General features: G+C 40.7%; 2 protein-coding genes across 2 annotated transcripts in view; one reads left to right on the top strand and one right to left on the bottom strand.

Annotated features, from left to right (window-relative positions):
• Positions 1–15,779, bottom strand: part of LOC6569541 — a 31,795-nt gene extending 16,016 nt beyond the window's left edge. Inside the window, exon 1 of the mRNA XM_001995471.2 lies at positions 15,724–15,779. The gene's annotated coding sequence lies outside the window, so the exon portion shown is untranslated. The remainder of the gene's footprint in view (positions 1–15,723) is intronic.
• A 1,341-nt stretch (positions 15,780–17,120) lies between these two features.
• On the top strand, positions 17,121–19,642 carry LOC6569540 (allantoinase). The gene is made up of 4 exons (XM_032741317.1): positions 17,121–17,259; positions 18,075–18,282; positions 18,360–18,636; positions 18,710–19,642. The coding sequence occupies exons 1-4, from the start codon at positions 17,154–17,156 to the stop codon at positions 19,601–19,603; spliced, it is 1,485 nt and encodes a 494-aa protein (XP_032597208.1). The 5' UTR covers positions 17,121–17,153; the 3' UTR covers positions 19,604–19,642.
• The last annotated feature ends 1,844 nt before the right edge of the window (positions 19,643–21,486 follow it).

Below are 21,486 nucleotides of genomic sequence, written 5' to 3'. Positions count from 1 at the left end.
TGATAAATAAAATGACAACTGTATTTGAATTTTCTCTCTTAAATATAATCAGCTCAGTGGCATTATGAGTTTTGGTATAAATTTAATTTTTTTAATTGTACATTCATAAACATAATTGCAACCATAATTTGTCCCTGTGCGAAAACCTTTTAAACATCATCCCCTCCTAAATCACATAGAGCACAGAGCACCAAGTTATATGTCATGGCTGGAAGACCCATAGGGGCGCATTATAAATATGTCAGACGCTGCATGCCAGCTTCAATCCCCGCATTTACCCAATCCACTCCAGTCCACTACAATCCAGTGCCGTCCAGTGCCGCCCATTGTGGCTGCGGACAGTTCATCTTGGCCCCCCTTGACACTGTATGGATATAAATCAAGTTATGCGACGCGCCCTCGGCACAGAAGCTCTCGTGTAGGCACACCACAGTAAAAAAAAAAGTAAATAAATAAATAAATAAAATGACGTTAGCCAGTGGCCGTAATGGGCAGGCAGTGAAAGGACCAAGAAGCTGAAGCTGAAGCTGAAGCCAAAGCCGAAACTGAACCTGAAGCTGAAGCTGAGGCTAGATAGAGGCATAACTTTTAGAGCCGCACAAACACGGCCATTACATGTGAAAGCTTGAAGCTTAGCTGCCATAAAGCCATCAATAAAGCACAGAGCAATTGCGGGCTCTGGCTCTGGCTCTGGCTAAGCAACAACAACAAACAACAACAACAGTTGGGCCAACGAGTGTGGTGGCCCATTAAAAAGCACTGGGAAAATAACTGGGCCAAGAATCGCATAATTAACAGAACATGGATGGGCCATTAAATGAGCATTAGCGTGCCCAGCCAAGGGGAAGATGAATGCTGAATGATCATTAAGCGCCACTAGCAGTGGCAATGGGACTGAGTCTGTGCCACAGCTGATAAGCTCACAGTCACGCCCATTCAGGGACAACGACAACAGCAACAGCAACAGCAACAACAACAAGCAACAACAACAACAACAAACAGACAAACAAACAAACTGATGATGCTCTAAGCCGTTGAAACGAATTGAATGCGGCGGCGTGTACAAATTGCCATGGCCTGAACTTGAAATTGGACTTAGACCAGGGATTTGTTTGAGTTTGAGTGTGTCTCTGTGTACACCACGCCCATCGTCTTAGTGTGGGACGTCCTCTTAGACAAAGCAGAAGTAATTTAACTTGTTAATCCACACAGCTGTAAAGTATGCTATACTTTTTGCACTTCACCATGACAAGGAAATGCAATAAAAAGAATTGCTGTCCCCAGTTGGCCGTGATCTTGATGTCAATTTGATGCTGGCATTGGCCACTCTTTTGCATGTACTATCAAACTTTTCAGGCACAGCAGGCGAAGGGCGAAGCGGAGCAGGAGCAGGAGCAGCAGCCATAAAGAGCCGGCCAACAGCAACAGAAGCGAGAAGCAGCCTTGACCCAAATGCAATGCACGCAAGCCGTACAAAAACGGGGGCATAGCCCCCAAACAAGCAGCAGCTGAGAAATCATGCCAAGAGCAAGGAAACGGTAAGTAAGGGCAACAAGAAAATGTGTTGGGGAGTGCAGCTGTAATGACTTGGGGGAATTCGCAGCAGGCTCTGACTGGCTACTTGGCTACTTGGCTGCTTGGCTCATTTCCCATTTCCGCTTGCATTTCTCAATCGCATTCGCATTTTAGATTCGCATTTTCACATTTTACTCGCGCAACCTTATTCACATTGCCCTCCATCCGCTTTCATTAAAAGTAACTGCGAAAATCAGTTCGCCATTTCGATAAGGCAACAACAGCATGCTTTCTGCTTGTTCCCCATGACGATTTCGAAATAATATCAAGAAATTTTTGCCAATTTAGAGCGATCAATGACCTTGATGACCTTCAACCTGAAGTTCGGTTCAGTTTTGAAAGCTTACAGTGCCTGAAAAAGTATTGGAAGCCATTCGATTTCGAGTATTTATCATATCTTTAAATCATTAGCAATGTCAAAGAGAAACCCAGTTAATTGGCAACACTCAGCAGAGCTCAGGCACATTCTCCAACTGTCGGTAACATAAGAGTTAAACAAACTCCAGTCCGCACACATAATTACAACGAACGCCACAGGGATATCATATATTGGGCAACTGGATAACTGGACAACTGGCAACGAGTGGCACAGTCTGCACGCGAGGCGGGTATTTAATGAAGGTTAGATAGATGGCATCCAGACAGTTGGCATTGTTCTGTTCTTGGGACTGCAATTGCATGCTGAAGTGATTTTTTGCAGAATGCCAAAGAGGTGGCAAATCGCAATTACTTCGAGTGCAACAGCAACACAACCAACCTGATTAATTGAATTCCAACTATTGGACAATCAGTGAACCTTCCACATTGCCTATTCAACTAAAAATAGATAGTAGAACAAAATACACTCAAACTAAAAATGGTTGCCTTGGAAGATTTGAATTATAATCACAATGTGTGTGGTATAAGCCATAATTCGATAGCCGGATAAAATGTTCACAACTCCGGGGTAAAGCAGTAAGCTTAAACCTGTTCTTGTCTATATTGCACATACGCCGAGTAGTTTTCCTTTCGAGGTGCTGTGTGTGTGCGGCAAACATAAATGTTTGCTGTGCCAACAACTCTATTTTAATATGTTTACTTGAGTGCTTGCATTGGCTTGTGCTCATACATCAGCAAACAGGTGTTTGTTCTATCCGCTCAGTCATATTGTATGTATTATTTATGTATATCTATTTATCCATATTGTATATAAATATAAATATAAATATATATATGAAATACGACTGCTCTGCTCTGTTGCTGGCTCCATTTGAGTCGTAAAAGTTACTTTCTGTTTTCATTACTGGCATTTGGCGCATTAAAACTTGGTCTTATATCACTTAATGTTACTTTTTGCTTTCTTTCGCTACCTGCTTATTGATATTGCAATTTAGCCAGCATAAATTCAAGCTGACTCTCATCCAGTGCCCAGCGCCCCCCGCCCAGTGCCCAGCGCCCAGTGCCGAATGCTTAATGCCCAATGCTCAATGCCCAAAGCCAAGTGGCACTTATACGCGCTGTCGGGCAGACAGTCGACTAACCAGCCAACCAACAAACCAAATAACCAACAGGTCGGCTACGCATTGTGGCGCCTCACAATAAGAATTGGCGCTGCTTTGTGCTCTCAGCTCTGTGGCTGTGGCCATGTTTATCTTGCGTGTGTTTTGTTGATTTTACCGATTTCTCTGGCTCGTTCACCTACATCCCTGGCTCTGCTGCTCCTAATTCTCCAGCCGCTCCTGTCGCTCCCTTTGCAGTTGCCGTTGCCGTTGCCGTTGCCGTTGCTGTGGGCAACTTTTTGGCTTTGTTAACTTTTTACTTCATGGGCATGGAAAATTTTATTTTACATTATTGCAGAGGCAGCTCAACTGAAAATAAAAGTTAATTTTCGCTTGTCGCTCTAAGCCAATTAGTGTGGTAGTTGCCCCAACCGCTACCTTCCTGCTTGCCCCTTTCTTCGTCTGGCAGGTCATCAAGCTGCCTTAACGAAGCCAGCGAACCAGCAAATAATAAAAACAACTAATTGAGTAAACAAAGTTGCCTAAACTTGATTTTTCTTTAGCTGCCTGCTGATTTTTGTGACTGACAACGGCAACAACAATCTTTTCATCTCTCTCTCTCTCTCTCTCTCCCACTCTCTTTCTTTCTATATATATATATATATATATATATATATATATTTGTCTTTCTTTCTCTCTCTCCTTCTCACTCTTTCTTTCTCTCTGTTTGAATCACACACCCTGCCTTGCTGTGTTGCGTACAGTTAGCTATTTATAAACTTATTTTATTGATCCCTAAAAATAATTGCAACAACCAAAAAAGAGAAGAAAAAAAAATGAAAGAAAATCTCTTGAAAATTTTATCAAATATTTTGTAGTTCGACAGACGACGTCGCCAATAAAGTTGTCCACCATCATGCTCATGATTACCATTGTCATAGTCATCATCATCATCATCGTCATCATCAAGGTCAGACTTTGCTTTTAGGGTTTTAGCAATAATGAAGCAACCGCAACGCAGGCCGCAACCCAACCCAACCCAATCCAGCCCAACCCAACCTTATTCAACCCAAGCGAAGTGAACCCATCGACTGGTTTTAAGTTGATTTAGTTTGCAGTTTGCGAGACGCGAAATGAACGCGGGCAACTTTGAAAAATATTTGCCTTTGCACTGCTTAACTTTACTTATAAATTTTGATGATTGTATGCGTAAGAAGGAAACACAAAAGGCTGCATTTAAGTATAGTACAAACACACACAAATATATACACACAGTCTAATGGTACATTGAAGTGAAAGTAATATTAAATATTTAACAGCGCCACCCAATTCAATGGAAGCAGAAACTGACTAAATGCGAAAATATATACACAAAACAAAGAGTGCACATAATTAGATCGTATATCAGATTTGGATTTACAACAAAAATCGACGAAAGACAACGAAATTGTGTAATAATTCAATTGTTAATTCCATTTATTTTGTTTACTACCACTGAATTGAATTTAATGTGATGGATTGTGTGCATTTCAACTGCACACCACAGCTCTTCAGTTGTCCGACAACTGAAATACTAATGGAATACATCAATTTACATTTTTCGATTTGTCAAATAATTAACGACCGACCGGCTGACAGCTGACTGCTGATTCCTGACTACAGAGTGAAATGAGAAAAGTGAAAAGTGAAAAAGTGAAAACCAGACATTGAATTCAAAATTGTAAATAAATTACAGTAAAATGCGTATATACGAAAAGTGCAGCTCAAAATGATTGGAAACACTAATCACAGAAGCCCGTTCAAGTCCACTTAATTAATTAGCAACAAAACCTGAAAAGCGTTAAAGATATTTTCGAGTTAAAAATTATAATATGTTTTATTTGGTTTTATTTTCGACAAATGAATATTTAAAGGCTGCCTTTAAGAAGTAAACACAATAAAAAGATGAGGAGATTATTTTACAAATTCCAAGGAGAATTCATTGAAAACTGTAATTGATCAACATTATGATGATGATGATGATGATGCCCCCCCAATGATTATATATATATATATATATGGTATATATTAACTTAACTTATTGCATACACTCGTGAGCGTTATTCCCCCGATGCACACAATCACACAATTGTCCCCATTCAATTGGCCAGCACTGTGCGCCACTATGTAAGTGAGTATATCTAAATGTATGCAAACTTCTCAAACAACGACGCAGTCGACCTCGCAACGTGGAATGTTACTTAAGTCGAAACACAGCTGAGCGCTGGGCCAGTGATAATGGGCTACACACAAAAACCCCATCCACACGCACACACACACACAGAGACGCACACACACACACACACACACACACACCCCTTGGGAAGGCAGCGTGTTGTATTACACTGGCGTTTCTTACAATTTTCAGCTCGTCGCTCGTGTATTGCTTACACACTCAGTTAAGTTAAGTTTGTGTATCTGTTACGCCATGGCGCCCAATGCTATTGGAATTGCTCCCCATTGGTATTAGTGTGCAACACCATGTTTGTGTATGTGTGTGTGTGTATATATATATATATTTTTTTTTTTTCGGGCGAGGAGGTCGCAAAAGTTTCGCGCTGGCATTGCCGGAGTTATTTCTCAAATTGTTGCCACAGCAGCAAGGAGCACAAGGAGACAACGATGAGGCGATAGAAGAGACGTCAGTTGAACAACTAGGCAGACATTCAAGTAGAATTCCTTCTTTTATTCTCTGTCTCTCTCTTCCTCCCTCTATATATATATATATATATATATATATATATATATATATATCTGTCTTAATACTCTTGCCTTGGGTATTCGAAGTGTTGGTTGAGAAGTGTTGCCATAAGGTATAAACATACAAACACAGCCCTTAACAGCCGAGTCGAGTTTGCCGATGCAAAGTAGTCTCTTGGATTTCAAACAATCTGCTTGAAATTTGCCGCAGCTAATGCTTATTAGTTACTTAGGCAAATCATATAGCTGCCATAGTAACATTATGTCAAAGCTGACGTCATTAGGTGCTCTCCAACATATTAAAAACAAATCTAGTTCTCATTGTTATGCTCTTAAAACAAATTCGATTTGTTAGGGTATGCTATTATCGCCACATAGTTGGCATTTTTTGTGTGTTTTTTTTAATGGGGGAATGGGGGAATGGGGGAATGTATTGACAAAGTGTGCGCTCCTGAAGCTGGTAACGGGTCTTGTTATAAAAGGCAGAACGAGACATTTTGGCATGCCCCATTGTTATACTTGGCTGCCAAACTGGCAAACTGGCAGACTGGCAGACTGGCAAACTGACGGGCTGGCTAAAGTAACTGTAAGCAACTGAGCCGCACAAAGTGACACGCAAAAGGCGCAACAGGCAGCAACACAACTGAGACGCGACACATGCACACAAAAAAGACAGAAAGAGACAGACAGACAGGCCCGGAAAGAGACAGTAAGAGAGAGAGAGAGAGAGAGAGAGGGAAATAGAGAGACAGAGCACAAGCCAGGCAACTGTGACCATGTAAAACCATTGCCGCTACCCACAAATTTCTATCATTCTCATCATCGTCACCAACGCAGCTTGTTGCTTTGCCAACTTTTCGATTTTCCTTCATTTTTTTCTCTTCTGTTTCCCATTGCTTCTTGTGGGTGGGTGGGTTTGGTGTCTCGGCTTGTTGCCGTGTCACACCTAAAGCAAATCCGAGTCAGAGCAAACACACTCATACACTGCACGAAAGGCGGCTAAGAAATTGCCCTTTAAGAAACTGAGCGAATGTACAAGAAAATGCGAGTTGTTAAAGTACGCACTCAAAAAACAACTGCAATTGACAGCTGTAGATGTGTATATATATATATATATATATATATGTGTGTGTGTGTGTGTATCTATGTGTATGTATGGGCGCTGTTCGCTTTTGTCAGGCTTGAGAGTTACCAACTTTATTGTATTGTTATAATCCTCAATTTGACAACGAACAATCCATGTTAAATTGCGCGAGCAGCGGAATGAAATTAACAATATGACCACGCATAAATCGATAACGTTTTATGACGTTAGCTAGCTCCTCATACATATATAAATATATAGATATATATATATATCGTTTTTGTATTCCGCAGTTTAAAATGTGCCATTATTTTCACAATAAGCACTGCCCTTTCGGGCGCAAGCAGACAAAAACTAAACAAAAAACAAAAGTAATAAAAAAGTAAAAATAACCTCATTGAATCCGAAATTAATCTCGGTTTGGATTGTCCCAACACGACGCAAGCGATAAATTTGAAAGCATGTACTGAACTGAGGCAAACAGGCTTAGTCGGCATGAACGCGTTCAATTAATTGAATTCTCCGAAATTATTTCAAATGCAACTAATCTGTCAAATTTAACTCGGCTTAATCGTATTGAAAATTAATAACTATTTTCACATCGAAAATGAAATGAATAAATATCGAAATCAAGCAAGATGAATGAACAGTATTTAATTGTTGCAATCCCTTTTTAGAAATTCCTAAGCAGAATATATAAATATTATCTGATTGATTTATATGTATATATGATTTTTATGTGTTAGCTTAAGGCATTCTGCGATATATTTGTAATCGAAGGATATATGATTGTTTTTAGAAATTCGCATATTGCTTATCTTAATGAATCATACAAGTTTTGTCGTCGATTGGCCAGGTTGAGGCTTGTTTTACACCTGCTTTCGCCCCACTGTCGACTGGAGGCCGCTGTTGACAGCTTTTGGCAGGACTCTAAGTGCGCATCCTTGTCGCAGCCCGTCGCCGCCCGTCGCTGTCCGTCGACACCCATCGCTGCTCGCAAAGCCTCAAAACTGCAGCCACAAGCCCTGATGCCAGCTAGAATGTTCGGTGCCTCGTTCGCCTGTCCAATAGCTGTCAAATTTGAGCTCAAATTAAACGGTTTTGCGGTTTGGGAGTTACCCGTGGGCAATGGGGAATGGGGGATGGGGGATGGGAACTGTGGATATGGGCTTACGACAAAACTCAAGCAACGCAAAGCAGGTTCTCCATTTTACTGGCGCGCTTTATGCTGCGTATACGCAACGCACAAATAAAACCGCTCGGCCAGCAATTCGCCATTAATTGCTTTTAAACATCGTTTCGGGCCACAGCTGCAGCATTGCAGGCAACGCATGTGTGGCGGTGCTTCCTTAATTAATTGTGCCTCAAATCTGTGCCCCACAAAATGGTCGCCAACAGAAATGAAAATGCCAGATGGCCAACTAACTGGTGTTAACTTAACTTGTCACGCATCCCAATCCCAGCCTTGGTTTTATTACCATCCACAAACGTACATGCACATTTATAGACCGCTATATTTATATGCTGATATGTGTGTGTGTGCCAGCTGGGAAATCGCTTGAATATTTCTTTAAGTGCACGTCGGCGTCGCAACGTCTGCGAGCTAAAAGGAACGCGCAACAAGTCGACGACGACGACGACGATGACGACGACGGTGGCAATAATGGATTCGCCTGGCTACCAACTGTGTGTAACTGTGTGTGTGTGTCTAGGCACACCCCATATATATATATATATATATATATATACATGTGTATACACTTGTGCGCTTTAGTGGCTGCTGTCCAGCGTTTAAAGCGTTACTTGAACGCCCCAACACAGGATATGCTGCCTGAACTAAGTCAATAAGAGTCATGCGTGCGATTTCCGGTCAGATTGCGACTCAAGACACAAAAAGCATTTCATTAGTCAACGGTATGACGTACAGTCAGTCAGTGGAAATGAGAAAATCACATCATAGTAAAAGTTCACATTCGCAAACTAATTAAAACTAATTGAAAGCTGCTTTAATTGCCTTACAATCAGTCAATCTAAGCGTGGCATACTCTTCTACGCTGAACCCATTAAAAATGATTAAGACGGCGGATAAGGCCGATGGGCAAAAGTGTGTAAGAGGAGCAAACAGAAGAAAGCTTGTTCGACCTGCCGAATATATATATATATATATTTATACATATATATTCTTGATCACGACCAAGACAGCAGAGTCGACTTGAGCATGTTAGTTAGTTCGTCTGTGTTCTCTTTTATCAAACTCTTAACAAGTATATTTTATTTTATCGATAACAAATCGATTAAAATCGATTTTAAATATATCATTCGAATCGAGAATTTATATAACTTGACGCATCGTGGATTATCTTTAAAAAATGAAATGAAAATGTTTACATTTTCTGCAGTAGTCCAGCTGTAGCCATGAATAAAATATGAGGGCGACTGGTAAATACTTCCGCCTGTATCCACTCGTAGGTAAACATTGGTACCCAATCGCTAACCACTTATAGGTACCCGTTTAGGTACCCGATTAGGTACCCTCTGGGTAAAGCCAAAAACTGTTAGGATTTCAATGAATTGATAGTATCAATTTGTAGCCCTTTAACCACTCACACATCCCACTTTTTTTGTCTTTGTATATATATATATATATATTTTTTTTTTTGGCCAAACCCCGGAAAATAATCGACGATTCGCGACGCCCCGAAAGGCCACGACTCTTGCCCGGTCGCAGAGGATGTGGCAATGGGTGCCAAAACAAATAATTGCATCGTGTTTGTATTTGTCTATTAGTGTTTGTGGCCAGCCCCACTGCCTCGGCTGAGTTGTGTTTACTACTTGCGATTCAGGCGAGTTAATAGCCCATAAGAAGCAGAACAACAACAACAACAACAAGAAGAACGACGGCTTAATAAATCGCTAGTAATTTAGCAAATTCCCAGCGCAAGCCAAAGACAAAGCGAATGCCAAAGCCAATGAGAACAAAACCCGAACATCAGCAGCAACACCCTGCGAACCCCCAATCCGCTCCTGGCACGGCCCCTGCCCAGCCGAGTGAGCTGCTCGCTTAAGTTTAATATGAGCTTATTGGCTTATGGAAGGAACGCCAAAATGGCAAAGAAAATAACAACAACAACGGCAACAACAACAACAACAACTACATCAAAAACCAACGACTAATAATAATAAAATAAAAATAAAGAAATGGAAGGGAATACAGAATAGAAAATAGAGACTGGAGACTGGAGAATTGTGGGTGGGCGCTGGAGGTTAAAAAAGGAGTAGCAGAAAAGTGGCTTGGAACAATTTTGACGAGCTCAGCAATCTGAACACGCATGTGAGAGACGACGAGGACGTAGATGAGGACGAGGACGAGGACGAGGACGAGGATGACGACGGCATTGGTAGACACCGTCAACATTGTTGGCCAACACGTAGCACACACACCTGACTTGACGTGATGTGACATGACGTGACGTTGCGTAACGTAATGAGATTTTTGTGTCAGCTTTGTGCTGTGCTGGATTCCCATACCTCTAAGCACTGCTCGACATGCAACGGTCAGTTTGCGAATTGCAAAATTGCTTAGTGCATGCCGCATGCTGCATGCTGCATGCTGCGTGTTGCGTGTTGCAGTCTGAGATCTGAGAGATTAAGGGATTAAGAGTGCTTGATATTGTCACCGGTTGCCAACTTGATTAAAATTCCATCCATGTAGTATGGGAAAGGACGCCGCCTCAAGGCCAACACTGCATCGAACCGATAAGGTGCGAAACTCTCCCTCCCCACACCCCTCCTCGTGGACAGCACACACATATCAACTTAAGCCTTTTGCCAGTGACCTTAAAAACTCTACGGCAAATAATTGAGAATTGTTTTCAACACGGCACAGAAAGAAAATCCTCATATGCAATTACTTAGGTAATTGTGCGTTTATTGGGAATGCTGGCAAATGCATGTTTGATTAGTTGACATCCAGTTTTATTTAAATATATATGGGACACATTTCGATTCACTCACTCACACATTCACCCACTCACTCATCCAGTTGTCAACAAAGTGTGAAAATGATGTGCGACTCTGTCAACAAGTTGACAACAGCTTGTCAACGAACGGGTCGCAAAAATTCAACTTTTATCTAAGTGTCAATAACAAGCTGGCTTTTATTTTCAGCCACCTTTTGGTAGGCGAAAAGTCAAGAAAAATGTGCACGAGAAAAACGAATTTCAGTTTGAGAAAACTTTAAAGTTTGTCATTCTCGTTGACAAACCTGACAGAAACATTCGAAACTTATTAATTTATTAATCAATATAAGATATATAAAATTTATATAAATCTAAATATATTCAATAATTATTTATTGTTCAGTTTTTTACTGTATATAAATACATAATTAGAGTTCTCATTAAATCAAAATGCATAGCTCAATCAGTCATTTCGATTACTTTGCTAGTTGCAAAGTGAATACTTTGAATAATTCAATTGCAATTACCAGCAATCATATATCAAATATTTAAATGCTCTCAATTAATGGGCTAATAGTTTTGTCTTGCATTATTAATTGGAAAATTTGACGTGGACGCTAATGGTAAGGCCGCTGCTAAAGAGCCTGGCATATAAGTTGCCACATATCTTGCCACAGACCGCACAATTGTTGCTACCCCGTTGGCCCTGACTTGGCTTGGCCACAACTGACAGGTAGTCAGACAGACAGATAGACAGACAAAAGCAGAGCAAAGCATAACTGAATGGAAACGTAGAGCATAGAATAGAACAATAGAGAGAAGTGGCATGGAGAGGACACGATAAGAGAAGAGAGGAAGCGAGGCAGCAAGCAGCCCCAGCAGCAGTTGCCACACTTCATAAATGCCTTAACTTTTGCTGCATCGTTAGTAAAACTACAACAAAATTCAATGTTTCATTGTTTATCCCGCTGTTGTTGTTCTTCTTGTTGCTGTTGTTGGTGTACGTTGTTGATGTACCTTGTTATTCTTGCTGCTGCTGCTGTTGCTGTTGCTGTTGCTGCACTGCCATTGTTATTTACTTGTAGCAGTTGGTGCTGCTGCTGCTGCTGCTGCTGCTGCTGCTGCTGATGATGTTTGTGTTGCTGCTGCTTCTGTTTCTGTTTCTGTTTCTGCTATCGCCTTGGCTTTTATGCCATCGCCTTTAATTGTTTCACGTTTAAATTGTCTGCGCTTGTTCTGTAGCCAGTCGGGCCAATCGGCTCTCTGTTGTCGCTTGACTCTATTAGTTTTAATTAAACACCTGAGCGTCCATCGGACTAATTATTGTGAATGTTCCGTTCGTCGCATTTCGTTTCGTTTTTAATCATAGTAATTAATGCGCGCTTGTTAATAACAATTAAATGTTGGCTTTTGCTTCCATTTTGTTATTGTTCTTGGCCTTTTTTATTTTATTTCCCTTTTTGCTTTTTTTTTCTTTTTTTTTGTTGTCTATGTGTGTGTGTGTGTGTTTTTCTCATTTTTTGTTTCGTCCGCATCACAATTAAGCATTTAATCAATACAATTAAAGCCTTAGATCTAGACAGCGAACATCATTAAAAGTAATGCCAAAGACAAAGACAAAGACAAAGTCATAGACAAAGAGAATGACAACGACAACAACAACAACAGCAACAACGACGACAAAGACGATAACAAAAATAAACATAAAACAAAAAGGCAACAGCGATAAAAGGCAGCCAGGCAGGAGGCGAAACTTGTTGGGCGAGTCGCTACAGCTGTCCGTCGAACACACACACACAGAAAGAGAGAGCGAGAGCGAGAGAGAGATAGAGATAGAGAAAGAGATACAAAAGCGGGATTAAAACAATTTTTGTTTTGTTTTATTTTTGTTTCTTACAACCAAAAATTTAAGCCAGCACACACACATACACACACACAGTGAGATACAAAGAGCAAGCGAGATGGGCAGCAGATCAAGTGCCCCGTACCCCCTTCCCCTTCCCCTTCCCCTAACACAACAAATCGAGTACGAGTGGAGTGCGGAGCAGGTGGGCTGGGGAGGTATGGGGAGGCATGGCAAGTTTTTACGCAAATAAACGCACGTTTTTGCACAACTTTGCGCCACTTTTGCCATTTTGCCTCTTTCTTCTCGTTGCCCCTTTTTGTATGCTACACTTTTTGTCGCTCTGTTTGAGTGTGTCTCGCTGTGTGTGTGTGTGTGTGTTAAATGCTTTTGGTTGCGTTTCCTGTTCTTTGGCCAACAAACTCTCAAGTAATGGAAAACAGTAATTACAATAATTTGGCGTGTGCTGTTAACGGTATTAAAACACCTTTATTTTGGCCTTTTTACCAAAAGCAAAAGAAAAAATATACATAAAAATAATCAAATAAAAAAACACAAAAAAATTACGAAAAAAAAAACATAAAGCAAACAAAGAACAAAAAGCTAAGAGCGAACCAAACAAAATAAACATAAAGCTATTACGGTTTTAAACGCAGTCAGTGCCAAAGAGGGGTCTGAGTGGGTGAAGCGAGGGGTGTGGGGGGAGGGGCTGGTTGCTGCGCTGTGTTTGGGTTTGGGCTTGTCTATTTGTGTGCGTGCTGCGTGAAAATTAATAATAAATCAAAATTAAATGTTTGCTTACTTGACACTTTGGCTTCCCCACGCTATCGTTAGCTGTGTGCCACACACACACACACACACACACACACTCGGAATCCCCTCTTTGTTTCGCTTCTTTCTTTCTTATATTTTATTTTTATTACCTGACGCTGCTTTTATTTCACTTTATTATTATTTATATGCGGTACTGATGCTAATGCTGATGCTGCTCTTGCCGTTGTTGCTTCTGATGTTGGACTTCTGTTTGTTTGGTTCTCTTTTTTTTGTTTGTTCGTCTTGTTGCTTGTTTTTTTGCATGGCTTGTAAAATTTATTTGTCACGGCCCGGCACACAATCATTTGGCATGTGGTACTTGAAAAATGTTACAAAATGGTTAACAGGCAATTAATTTTGTGTGGAAAATCGCAGCAGTAAGAGCAACGGCAGCAGCAGCAGCAGCAGCAACAGCAGCAACAACAACAAATGCAACAGCTGTCAACAGAACAACAGCAACAATAATGGAAACGACAGCAGCAGAATCGGCAGCAGAAACGCATTAAATCGTATATAAATCACTTTCGACAACTTGCACAATACACACACAAACACGGTCAAACATACACTCACAGATACATTTATATATATATATACATTTATATATATATGTATATATATATACATATATGAGTTTCATACTTTTTGGCGGCGCAATAAAATGGATTTTATTGTGCATGCTGCAGACCTGAGGCAATAAGTTTCGATTCGTTTATGTTGATAATCGCGACGAAGACAGCAAACAATTAAGCTGCAATTCCATTACAACCAACAAATAAATGGTATGCAAAGAGAGGCATTTCCACCAAACCAATTGCACAATGCATTCCAATTGTGTTTCAATTTAAAAACCAATACAAAAAAAATAAATAAATAAATAAAATAATTTACTTTCTGTGCAGCAGAAAGCATAAATATCATTCCGAATTCATTAAGAGCATTTATATTTATAAATATTTGCCGAGTGTTAATCAACTTTACCCAAGTAATACAGAAAACCACAATAATGTATTTATGCCCTGATTACGACTGGCAAAGAAAACACTGAAACTCCAAAAACGCTGCCAGCTAAATAGTTGAATAAGTTATGTTTTGGCAACCTAAGCCGAATAACTTTTCGTATTTGCAGATTTCTGCTAAATTAAACATTCTTTTGCCAGCTCAAAACTTTAAAAAATCGATTTCCATGTAAATATTAAGCATCCAAATATATATATATGTATATATATTGTCAACCTATGGAATTCATGAAAATCCATTTGCAAATAACTTAGGTGAATATTTTGTATTTTATCGAATATTTGCTACAATTTAATGCAAATTGATTTCTTGTCAAAAGTTGTCAGTACTCATTCATTGAATACCGGACTGATTGTTAAGCTGGAAAATAAATTAATCAAAGCAATGCAATACAAATTCACATCCCTAATTGAAACAGAATTCCAATAAATTCATGTATGTGCATAGTACACAAATATCTGCATTACTCGGCGTATGCGTTATCTAAGGCATTTGGAAGAAAGAGTGTCCCCATTGGGATCACTGGTAGGAGGATGGATGTAGTCAAAGACGGCACTAGTACTGAATTTCTGTACTATAAAATTACTGGTAAAAGAAATCTTAGAAGCAGCACACAAAATTAAATACGTTCTTAAAAGGTCACACCTATACACACGAGAAAAACATATTCACATCAGATTGAGAGCATTAAGCTGCTTAAAATAAGTATTCACGTAATAATTCATTTTTAATATGAGCTTAAAAAGTGTGTGCTTTAATACTTCGCGAAGGGATGAAGGCTGATAAATCAAATGCTTACAAAATATATATATAGATATATTCGTATCATTAAAAAAAATATGCGTATATAAAATGTTGGTTATGAGTAAAATTCACAGCATTACAAATCGAATAAAAAATGTTTGTAATATAATTTTTGGGGATAAAAAGGGACAACGAACAATATCCCTAAATGCAATGCAAATACGTGTTTTATTTATAATTTCAACTTTATTTATATATTATCATAATTAATAATTTTTTTTTTTTTGTATTTTTGTATTTACGAATTAGTTTTTCTTGTCACTCGTCATTTTATTAAGCGTTTGCTGAATTTATGCCCTGAACAACATTAAAAAAAATGCAAAAAAATTGTAACTTTGATGTCATGTAAGTATTTAATGCCATGGGCAAACTCATATGAGAAATGACATTTGAAATTTTTGCGCTCACCGTTAGAACCAATTCACAGCGAGATTAACCGTTAAACTCAAATTACACACTTGAATAAATACTTGTTTTGTTTGATTCTCTTTGTTTTTTGTTTTTTTGTTTTTGGTTTTGTTTTGTTTAATTTCGAATTTGTGCGGCCAATTGGATTAGGTAAAATTGTTAAATTAACGTTCAATTAAAGTGAATTAATTTGGATTAGTATTCGAATTTGATTTAAACTTGAACTGGAAGATTTGGCGTCAAGGTAGCTGCTCAATAGAGAACTTCAACTGGTTGTCGCGAGGCTGCCCAGAGCGGAGTGAAGTTTAGGATGCGGCGCACGGCAGCGCCAACTCTGAGTTCTGTTGCCAGCGACGACGACGATGAGAACGAGAATGACGCGCCTAACGATGGCCACTGCGAGACGAACCGACGACACAGCCAACGATGGCAAGGACAATGCCAAACGACGACTACAACAACGACAATGAGTACGACGAGGACGACGAAGATGTGAACGAGGAAGGCATTTCGAACTCAAATCGCTTCAATTTCTATTTGATGATGGGGCCGGTTTTGGTGGGCCTTGACTCTCATTGTTGCTGTTTCGGCTGCTGCAGCCTCGTCAGCATGCTGGTGTTGGTGTTAAGGACATGGCCTTTTCCTATCCGTGTGTATCTACCAGCAGAGACGCAACAGTGTCGACAACAACGCCGAGCCCTCTGCAGCAGCGCCGCCAGCAACAACAAGTGGAACTTCATTTGCCATTCGGCTCTAGGCTTATGCATTCGGGAAAGCACGCACACACACACAGAGACACACACATGCAAGCGGAGCGACGTGTTCGTGTTTTGTGTATTCGCTCGATGCGATTCGTTTTCGGTTTCGGTTTCGGTTTCATTTTCGTTTTCGTTTTGATGCTTTGCCTTCCAATTTTTACAGCTCAACTGCAAACAAGCAGCAGAAACAAACCAACAATAACAAAAAAGCACAATTTAAAGAAACAAGCGAAAAGCTTCCGCTGGGTAGCGCCACCAAATGCTCGCCAAATTAGAACACGCATCCAAACAAAAGCACAACAAATTCAAGCAAAAAAAAAAGGGAAAACTAAAAAAACATAGTAAGTGTCCAGCACTCAGTAAAAAAGTTAGCTTCGGACAGGCAGATACACATGTATATATCAATACACACACACACACACACACACTTGAGATTTGATTTGGTCGAATTTTGGCCGCAATTAAATTATTGTTGTATCTTCTCTGTTTGCCGACTGTAAAGCTTTAAAAGTTCGCCATCCTATTTAATGCAATCGAGATGGATGTCAAGAGAGTGCGAGAGAGAGAGAGAGAGAGAGACAATCTTGATCTCTTTATTTCGCACAGAAATAGCCAAGTAATTTTCCGAATTTTCAGTCTTCTCTTGGTTACCGATTCGAAAAGATCGCCTTAATGGATTTGCTGTTCCTCAGCAGGCGCATTTATCTGGGCGATGGCAGCCACGAGGCGCCCCTCCACGGTGGCATTGTTGTGGACACCCAAGGAATCGTTCGACGCGGTAAGCGAAACTTATTATTTATTTATTACGTATGTGTTTGTATATATATATATATATATATAAATATATATATATATATATTGATGTGTGATGTATGCTATCTTCTGATGAGCATATGTTTGACACTTGTTTGGTTTTATTAGTTTTACGTTGCTCTTCGCTAGATATATAAATATAGAAAGAGAACGAGAGCAAAAGAGACAGAGAGAGAGAGAGAGACGGAGGTGTATTATTATCTAAACAGCTGTGCAATTAAAAATCTCTTAACCACAATTGAACTTAGTAGTTGTGCTCTTCTTTTGAGACATCTTCTGATAAAGTGCTATAATTCTTCGCATATATCCCAATAGTTCATAACTAACAATGTAGATTAAAAACAAATGCTGCTTGTTGAACTTGCAACGAATTCTAAAGAGTGTGAGACACGCCCACCAAAGGGGGGAATTTCAATTCTTTTATTATGCACGAACGTTGTCAACGTTGACTAAATTCTAGAAGCATCATTTAATGTGCAAAGCATTAGGCTCATATTGAGCATGGCTCTTATCAGAATCTCCTCCGAGGCATGTACCCATTAAACTTCTTCTAATAAATGTTAACATAGAGCTGCAGATAGATGTTAAGGGCTATAGAAAGAGTGACGGAGGCACAAAGATATGGGCATTTAAAGATATAGAAAAAGACAGAGTTGGGCTACAGAAAGCGTACGAGATAGACAGAGAGAGAGATAGATGGTCACATGTCTATTTGCTTATTATCATTTGATGTCTCTCTCTCTCTCTCTCTCACTCTCTCTCTCTCTGTCTCCCTCTCAGTCCTACGCACATCGCAGGAAGTGAACAGCTACCTGTACAACACGGAATCGGAGGCTGTTTATGATTTTGGGGATCTGGTGCTGATGCCGGGACTAATCGATGCGAATGTGCATATTAATGAGCCCGGCCGCAAGGACTGGGAGGGATTTGTGTCGGCTACTAAGGCGGCTGCTGCCGGCGGCTTCACCACAATCATCGATCGACCCACGTGAGTAACAGTCTATGCTGTTTGGCGTTCACACCCCACACACACACACACACCTTTCTACAGTGTAACGCCCGCAGCAATGCCACGCCAACCACTTGTAGCGTGCAGGCGCTAAAAGCAAAGACGTCAACTGCCCGTGGCAAGATTTACATAGATGTTGGCTTCTGGGGCGGCCTGGTGCCCGGCAATGGGGATCAGCTGGCGCCGCTGCTCGCCGCCGGCGTAATCGGACTCCAGTGTACACTCTGTGGCAGCGCCCCGCCCGTCAGCGATGAGTTTGCGGCCATCAGCGAGCCGCAGCTAACAGATGCGCTCAAGCAGCTCAATGATCAAGAAATCGAGGCAGTTATAGCGGTAACTATATAAAAATATATAGAAACTCGATCTTAAATTGTATTGTATTTAACTCAATCCATTGTCGCTGCAGTTTCACGCAGAGTTGCCAGAGTTGCGGCAGGTGACAGTGTTGCCGGATGAGTCCTCATCGAAATGTTATGCCAATTTTCTGGGCACCCGACCCGCCACCATGGAATTGGCAGCGGTGCAGTTAATCTGCCGACTGGCCACACAGAATCAACAGCGCCGCTTCCACATTATGAATCTGAGCTGCGCGGAGGCACTGCCTCTGCTGGCGGATTGCCGCCGACGGGGAGCGGGTGCTCAGCTGAGCGCCGAGACGTGTCCACATTATCTGGCACTCTGTGCCGAAGAAGTGCCCGATTGTGGCACCGAGTTCAAGACCTGGCCGCCCATACGAGAGCGCTCCAACCAGACAGGCCTGTGGCAGGCACTGCACCAGCCGGACGATGGACTGCTGATGATCGCCAGCGATCACTCCGCGGCCACGCCGGGCGCCCGCTGTCTAACCTATGGTCGTGGACGTGGCAACTTTATGAACGCCTGGCCGGGCATCAGTTCGCTGCAGCTGAGTCTGCCCATTGTGTGGACGCGCAGCAGACAGTACGAGGAGAACAAGGAGCAGAAGCCGCTGAGTCTGGCGGATGTGCACCGTCTGATGTGCTGGCAACCGGCGGAGCTATGTGGTTTGTCCAGATTTAAGGGACGCATTGCCGAAGGCTATGATGCCGACTTCTGCATCTGGAATCCGGATGAACAGTTTACCGTTACGGCCGAAGAGCTGTACACGGCCAGCAAAACGACAGCCACACCCTACGCGGGCCAAAGGCTGAACGGTGTGGTGCATGCAACGGTGGTGCGCGGGCTCCATGTCTATCAGCAATACGAAGGATTCGGCCAACCGCTGGGCAAGGTCCTCTTGCGCAAGAGCAGCCGCAAGGTGGTCAAGTTTGTTCGGCTCTGAGACACAAAACTTTCTTAATTAAACAAATTGTGACTTCAAGATATGTATATATATACATATATATATATCTATGCGTATATACCCTGTAACCATGCCAATTGGCTGGCAAGGTTGCTCAAAAGAATACCCCTTTCGAGCTAAACTATATAGAAGTACTTGAACAGAACGAAGAGCTCAATTCGGAATAAATGTTCTCATTTTGTTCATAAATTTTGGAAAATTTAATATATGTATATTTATATATATATATATGTATGTGTGTGTGTGTATTTGAGCTTTTCTTTGAGCTGAGTGCAGCTGGCAAGATAACTCTAGGTTACAGCACACCTCTCCCACTATCGTGATCTTGGAGATGAGTGTGGGCGTTCGAGTGCATCTGTGTGTGTGTTTGCACAAATCCTGTTCCTGTATGTGTACTTGTGAGGGGCTCACGTCTCATGCACGCCTCCTTCACGTTTGCCGCTCCAAGTGCAAATACTCCATTCCCAACTTAAGTCGAGCTTCGTTTCGACATTGTCGTTTATCGCCTTTATGAGACGTGCAACAAGTTGTCGCGTAGCAACACTAAGCAAACAAACAAACACACACACACACACACTCACACTTATTCAGAATATTTTCTATGTAAGTCCAATATATGAATATAACATAAAGTGACTAATAAAAAAATAAAATGAAAAATAAGAGAACAAAATTGATTAGTTTTCGATTGAAAAATGCAGTATAAAAAAGCAGATGAAAGAGTGAATGAAATATTTTCGATGTTCGCATTTGTGTTCTTTGTGCAATTGCCATAAAAGCTTATTGCATGTTTGCCTAGCAACAGCAAATATGGGATGCGCTCAAAGAGGTTATCAATGAATTCGTTTGCCAGCTATTCAGCTAAACAGCTGGATAGCGATGGCGATGGCGATGGGGATGGGGAGTGCTTGGTTTGAGGGTCGCTTTGACTTCTTACCAAGTCCGGGCTCTGATTGTTGGCTGTTGGCCTTTGGCAAATACACGTACACCTACCCTCTCTGACCTGACCTCACCATTCCCACCATTTTCTATTGACATACCACACTTCCTGCACGTGAACACACTCACAAACATTAACACACACCCACACACCCACACACACCCACACACACACAGTCAGTGCAGTTGATCCTTTTGTTGTTGCTTCTTTCAGCATCTCTGCATACTCTGCTCTGAATTGAAATTAGAGTAAATGGATTTTGTGCAGTATTTGCTTTAAATTTCATCTCAAGTCTGTTATTGCCTTGGGAACATTCTTTCAAGTACAACATCAAATTAGAAATTCAATTGTTTAGTTTAATCTTTAAAGTAAAGAGAGCTTTGTAAAATCTGCTTATATTTTTCGATTCTTAATAAATAGTTTTCAATTACAAATTATTGTATTTAAAGTAAAAATAAAATCATCAATTTCTGCATTTATCTATCAATTGCTAATTATTTTCCTTAAAGTAACGCATAAAATCATCAAAATCTGCCTATATCTTTCAAATGGTAATCATTACCTTAAAAGCAAAAAAATAAAGTCATGAAAATCTGCATACAGCTGCGGTCAAAATAATAGTAGTATTCTCATCCAAATTATCATAGAGATTTTGTTGCATGGTTTCAATCGAGATCCTTGGCCACAACTCAAATCAAAGGTTCGTAAACGAACTCAAGCTTCTGTATTTCTTCTAGAAAGCGTCCTTTTGCTCAACTTGAACATCTGATTGAATTTCCTTGACAACAATTTCAACAATCATCAGTAGAATGCAAGAATGTCTGCATTGGGTTTCGAGGCGCAAGTAATCGAAGAGACCATGAAAAGGAGTTATACAAAATTGAAGAAGCAGCAAAACTATTATTTATTTTTTATTATTTTA

Source organism: Drosophila grimshawi, unplaced genomic scaffold (genome assembly GCF_018153295.1).
Source record: "Drosophila grimshawi isolate 15287-2541.00 unplaced genomic scaffold, ASM1815329v1 contig_848, whole genome shotgun sequence".
Classification (NCBI taxonomy): domain Eukaryota; kingdom Metazoa; phylum Arthropoda; class Insecta; order Diptera; family Drosophilidae; genus Drosophila; species Drosophila grimshawi.
The sequence above is the reverse complement of the archived record's forward strand: the minus strand, read 5'-3'. Positions and strand labels throughout refer to the sequence as shown.